This window comes from Leuciscus leuciscus, assembly GCF_965113295.1.
Source record: "Leuciscus leuciscus genome assembly, chromosome: 1".
In the NCBI taxonomy this organism is placed as follows: Eukaryota; Metazoa; Chordata; class Actinopteri; order Cypriniformes; family Leuciscidae; genus Leuciscus; species Leuciscus leuciscus.
The window spans coordinates 179,755-186,242 of record NC_138725.1 but is presented as its reverse complement, the minus strand read 5'-3'; the positions used below and the strand labels follow the sequence as shown (position 1 = coordinate 186,242).

The 6,488-nt window shown below is 36.0% G+C and overlaps 1 protein-coding gene across 1 annotated transcript; it reads left to right on the top strand.

Moving 5' to 3' along the window:
• The first annotated feature begins 2,690 nt into the window (after positions 1 to 2,690).
• On the top strand, positions 2,691 to 5,616 carry LOC309480299 (interferon-induced protein 44-like). Its single transcript, XM_082144712.1, has 7 exons — positions 2,691 to 2,932; positions 3,058 to 3,091; positions 3,780 to 3,972; positions 4,097 to 4,243; positions 4,338 to 4,476; positions 4,764 to 4,864; positions 5,065 to 5,616. Exons 1-7 carry the CDS (start codon positions 2,827 to 2,829, stop codon positions 5,236 to 5,238), a joined length of 894 nt encoding a protein of 297 aa, XP_082000838.1. The 5' UTR covers positions 2,691 to 2,826; the 3' UTR covers positions 5,239 to 5,616.
• The last annotated feature ends 872 nt before the right edge of the window (positions 5,617 to 6,488 follow it).

Here is a 6,488-nt window from a genome sequence, read left to right as displayed (position 1 = left end):
ATCTGAATATGGACACTAGTGGAGTGATAAAACAACACTTACAAGACAAAATTAACAAACTTTGCTCATTGCTCACGAATGGATTTTGTGTTTTTTCAAATATTATGTTTGAAAGTTATTCAAGAGTGTGAACACTTTGCACCAGAGTGGTGTGACACACCCCTGACAGAATATGTTGGTGTGTAAAAATGCACACAAAGAGTTTAGCACAACTATTTACACACACACACACAAATATATCTAACTATATATTGTGTCGCTTTGATTGACCCCCAAAAACGGGTGATATCAAGGTTCTAAGAAGATGGTAATAGTCGAAACATCCTAAGCTCATCTCTTTAATTTTGTGCTGGATGTTGAAGGGCTAGTGACTTCCATGATATTTTCTAGCATGAAGCTTTGTCTGGATCACTCAACACAAAGTTTTGTGTTCTGACCACACGAAGATTACACTAAGATTAGATTTCTTGAGTATTACATGTTTGCACTGTACCCAAAACAAGGCGTCAACATGTATCCCTTGTGGTTGTTACACACACACACACACACACACACACACACACAATGGGTTGGGTTAAAAACTAAAACATTTTCTTTAAAAATACTAAAATAACAAAAGTAACAACCAAATATATATACACTAAAAAGATGTTTTTGTGTGCGAGCCCAGAGAATCACCAGAAAGCTTTTGATGAAGTGTCATTCTTTAAACATCTAGGCTAGCCTAAGCATCTGTCCTAAAACCATTAACAAACCCATTTAGGATGCACTCTTCCCCCGCCAGTTCCACTCGCAAACACCTTCACTGTGAGTTAGATAAATGTTTTGATTATTTGTCTTTTTAACACTGATCCTATTGGTGTCGGGAAACAGATACAGATGTTCTAGAAAAAACGACACCTTTTCTTGTTGAGAATATAGCAACGGGGTGTGAGGGTAATTAGGACTCTTTGGCTTGATGAACGTGTCTGATTCTTTGTCTTAGGCATTAACATAAAACCTTAAGTTCAGGTAGGCTAGAGATCACGTCGGCCGGATCGTGTTTCTCACGGACACAAACTTGTTAATTCTGATTTTAGTCAGAGGATGTAGGGTTTGCTAATACCTCTAAAGTCGGTTGCCTACTGCTCACTCGAACAAGAGTGTGTAGTTTAATTTAGCCATTTCCATACAACTTGCTAAATCAGTGATAGACAGAAATCAAAAGGTCTTCAGATGACGTGCCTACTGCTCCGTTCATACATGCGCCTTTAGTTTGACCTACCTTAACTAAGATTTGCGGTAGCACCAGCCTCCTTAATGTACTAAAATAATGATTTCAGAATACTTCAGAATAAATCAAGATGTAACATTTATTTTGCCAGGCAAGGTTAAGCATCAATTAAAAGGATTAAACAGAATACACAATACAAATATCAAAAATAGTTTAAAAGAGTCAGCATACCTGGCAATAGAGACACACAGCAACAGTGTGGGAAGTTCTGTTTACAGATGCTTCCTTGAGTGGTTTGCCAATTCCCTTTAAATACCCAAGTGGAACAAAAGAACAATAAACATTGAGCACCCAAATATTTATTCAGCTTTTGCTGGACCCTTTCTCGTGCTCAAAGTGGTCACGCCTGAGTTTGGGGGATAAACACAAATGGTTATCTATTATCTTTATTGGGGCATCTCCCACATCAGAAGAACAGGCATTGTTTTCTTTGTTCTGACTGTTCTGCTGCTGCGGGAATGGAACTTCTTTACCATTGGCACCAAAAGTATTCTTGAATTCAGTCTTAGTAAAAGTCCATCTTTACACTCTGTTACCTTAAATTATCCGTTTATCACTGTAAAGCTGCTTTGAAACAATCTACACTGTTAAAAGCGCTATATAAATCAAGATGACTTGACTTGACATACTGTGTATCTGACACATCGATTGGCAAGCCATCTACGTAAATGATTTTGTTTGAAGTGCTTAATATAAAGAACATCTTATGTTTTAGACAACTTTGTGCACAGCTAATGCTGTGTGTTATTTTTCAGTTGTGTTTACAACAAAGTATGTTGATTTAAATGATATTGTCCCATTCAGGGGTTTGAAATTACATTCCACACAGAGAAGTTCTGCATGTACAGTGGTTAAAACAGTGCTGCATTTGTTTAGTATACATGCGTAGTGAACCAAAAGACATGACCCGAAAACTTTTGGTACAAATACATGTACTGTTACACCCCTAATATTTAGTATATCTCCGCAGAGAAAATAAAATTATGAAAACAATTCATAAAATGTTTTGGAAATTTCTATAGTGCTGGTTTAGACCCCACTCTGAAGTAGGAGCTAAATGAGTTCCTCCAAATGAAGTTCCTAGAACTAAAATCGTTCCTAGTTCCTGCGGTGCGAACACGCCTAAATCCTTTTATTATAAAGTGTCATTCAAAAATGCCAAATTACATTTACATTCATGCATTTGGCAGACGCTTTTATCCAAAGCGGCTTACACTGCATTTTCAAGGTAGACATTTACATTCTTATCAGTTCTTGCTTTCCCTGGAAATTGAACCCATGACCTTGGCATTTCAAGTGTCCAAATAGTTCTGTTGTGTAGCTGTGGATTTTAGGGGTGGTATTTCATTTGCATATGAATGTGTGACAAAGAAAAACGTCAAACTGAAACTTAAAAAAAAGTATAAAACTGGAATTTTGGTAGGAGCCTCGACACTGGTCTTCAGAGCTGTGGTGAGTGAGAAACAAGTTGCTTTCGCTTTGCCCTTAATTTTAGGGAGATATTGCTGATATAGATATTCATAATTTAGGAGGAAAACAACATAAAAACAAAGATGGGATCATCACAATCAACAGGAAATATAACAGGATCACACATAAACGCTCCAGTCAATGTACATTTGTGTAGAAGTTTGCCACCCACACGAGTGTCAAACCCAGGTAAGAGGATCATTTAATTCCAGATATACAGTACAACATTTACATGAGTTGTATTAATATTTAATGGGGAGAACATAAAACAAAGAACATACCAAAGTAACTATGATCTATCTTTTTTCTTCTAGAACTGGACACACCATGGAGAGAATTTGATTGGACGTAAGTTGGTTGCTTAGTATCCTAGACTATATGTCATTCATGATGTTGATTATTTTAGAGTATTATTATAAAGAGTTTTACATCATGGATAGTACTTATTTTCACCAACACCAAATGCATGTAGAAACAAGTCAATAACTTTTCTTTTTATTCCTGCTTATTTGTCCCTTGTATAATTAATTTTAAAGGCACATCAAAGCATTTAATGCACAGCTGAATATTAAAAATGAAATCTGAATATTTGAATATTCATCAAGATACAAAATAAGAACTGATTATTAAAATAATAACCCCAACTTACCTAATACACTTTCTGTTGTGTTGTTTTGAAGTGCAATTATAGTATTTCAGTAAGTTGTGAGTATAGTCACTATAATTTTTCTTTCTTTTTTTTAACTTTTATATTATTTGGGGAAATTATTTAAAATGTATAGCCTACTCATGGACATTTTTGAAGGTACACTGTGTAGGTTTTTAAGCGTTTTATTAGCTAAAATCATGTCTTTATTCATAAATATGTCCTCATTGGTGTAAAATGACCTCTGCCAATGATCTGACTTATCCTCGTAAGCAAAAAAAATTCTTATCTTTGTTTATGGGACGGGTAAGTCCACGGAGGCTTCCATGTCACTATAGAAATATTATGCCCAGTATCCATTGTGTACAGAATTGTCTTTTGTTTTGATAGTCTGAAAGAAGCCCTGAAAGATAATCTAGAAAACTTCACTCTGGATAATCCAGATGTAAATGACATCAAGATCCTGGTAACTGGAGAAGTTGGAGCAGGAAAGTCCAGCTTTATTCTCTCAATCAATAATGCCTTTCAAGGGCGGATCACCTCTAGAGCGCTAGTGAATTCGCCTGGTGGTGACACACAAGTAGTAAGTATTTGTCACCTATACAGTAGTTGCATGTTGACCTGTAACCATTTTAGGTAATTGAATGAAGATTTCTGGGAAATTCTTTGCAAATATTTGTGCTCATATATTTGGTCTTCATTTGTAGCTTAAAGGATTCTCCATCAAAAGTGAGAACAAATCTTTGCCCTTCGTCTTCACTGACATAATGGAAATAGAACCTGATGCATTTGCTGGGTCACAAATAGATGACATCATCAATGCTGTGTTTCGAAACGTGAAGGATGGCTATGAAGTAATAAACCCCTATATTGTGATAACATTTCAACATCAAGTTTGTGTGCAATAGGTTTGACATTGAACATATTTTGCTGAATTTCCAATCTTAGTTCAATGCAGAGCAGCCACTCAACCTCTCCGGTCAGGCTTCCTGCCTGGTTTACGTCATAGCCGCAGATACAGCCCTATTCACAGATGATAAACTTATTGACCAGCTGACGATCATCCGCAAGAGAATCAGTGAAGCGGGTAAATCTGACCACTGAATGTATGAGTTCGCATACATGTTGGGTTAGGGTGTGTGTGTGTGTGTGTGTGTGTGTTTTCAATGCATAGATGGACAAAATCCAGATACAGGCTGCATTTTAATGCCAAGTGCAAAGACGGCATGTTACAAAACTCAACTTTTCTGCATAATTATCTATATGACCCAGACAATATGGGTCAGTAATGTAGATATGTACAACAAACTGCCACAATAATGCTCAAAGTTGTTGAGGGAAAAAACCTTTAAATTGCCTCTGCATTTGCTGTAGGGATTCCTCAAGTGGTTGTGATGACCAAAGTGGATGAAGCATGTCCGCTGGTCAACAACGATCTAAGGAAGATCTACACTAGCAAGAAGATCAAAGAGAAGGTATGTGATATCATCCAAGTACATGTACATTTACATTTACATTTTACATTTACATTTAGTCATTTAGCAGACGCCTTTATCCAAAGCGACTTACAAATTAGGAGTACATGTTATATTGCAAGTATATATTGCTCATGCTGATCTGATTTTGTCTAATAGCTACATGTAATTTTCTGACCTAACGTTCTGTTCCTGGCCAGATGGAGTTGTGCAGTGACAAGTTAGGTTTGCCATTGTCTAACATCTTCCCAGTGAAGAACTACCATGAAGAGATTAACACAGAGGATGACATTGATGTTCTGATACTAAAGGCACTTGAACAGATTGTTCAAATTGCCAACAATAATTTGGAGGACAGTTGCTCCAAAAAATAAAAAAGATCACACACACAGACAGACACACACGCACGCACGGACACACACACACACACACACACATATATATAGTTAGTAATATAGTTATTAGATCGTGGATTAAAATGACTATAGAATTATGCTTTGTGTGACTCAAAATCAAAAGTTGAAAATTAATAGAAAGATTTTTTAAGAAAAGAAAAGTTATGATATAAAATCTTTCTACATTTAACATTGAAACTATTAAATTACATAAATATAATGGGACTAATATAGCACGAATATATACTAATACTCCTAATATATGACAATCTTGTATTTTAGATTGTACAAAACATGTATTAACAAAATTGCTTGTGCTTATTGAGATCTGTTGAATAAATCCCGTTTAATCTTGAATTGTTCTTTTTTTTTTTCTTGACAAATACATGCATTAAGCCTGTCTTAAGAGTGAATTTGGGTATCTGGAGCAATCAGACTGAGAGAAAGCATACCTTTCTTGCAATTCATGTTGAAACGGCATCATTTTCCCTCCCATCTCATATTTGTTCCTCAACCATGTCCCTTTGGGCTCCGTAGGATCCAAATGCAAGAAGTAAAACATATACTCTAGTATACTCTTCTTGGCATTTCACCAACAGTATGTTCTAGCTTGTTTCCCAGTCTAGCCTAATAAATCTGCAATTGTTTACTTTGAATTGTGTTGGTTCTGTAAAGAATTGCTTATGCTCCTCTAAATGTGCCTGTTAAATGCATGAATGTAAACTGAAATTGAGGAAGAACACTATTTAGCTGTGTGGATTTTAGTCCTTGGCGTTGACAAGCAAATGCATCTTATTTCAGCTACAATCAATCAGCAAGATCAATCATTTCAAAATGAGTTAGAAAGAGACTTTCATTCCAGCAGTTCCTAAGTAGGCTATATATTCCACAGACTGATACAGTGGCAAGAATAAACATCAGAAGCAACATACGCCACAAGCGTAAAAAAGAAAAAGAAAAAGGATCTCCAAGATAATAAAAGGAGAAATCTTCGAAAAGTTCAGTTCTGTTTTACCATTAAAGGGGTGGTATAATGCCCTGTTCACAATATGTAAAATAAATCTCTGATGTCTTCAGAGTGTGTGTGTGAAGTTTTAGCTCAAAATAGCCCACAGATATTTTTATATAGCATGTTAACCTGATAAGATCCGGGACCATTTTGGGGGATTTCCGCCTGGATTTGCCTACCCAAATTGAAAAGCCTGACATTTCATCATTGCTTTGTCAAA

Bases quoted from the DNA above. Each gene is read 5' to 3' on its own strand.
- LOC309480299 (XM_082144712.1), top strand. From the start codon at position 2,827: ATGGGATCATCACAATCAACAGGAAATATAACAGGATCACACATAAAC. The intron at 2,933-3,057 runs GTAAGAGGATCA...TTTTTCTTCTAG, and splicing joins CACACGAGTGTCAAACCCAG to AACTGGACACACCATGGAGA. The intron at 4,244-4,337 runs GTAATAAACCCC...TTCCAATCTTAG, and splicing joins ACGTGAAGGATGGCTATGAA to TTCAATGCAGAGCAGCCACT.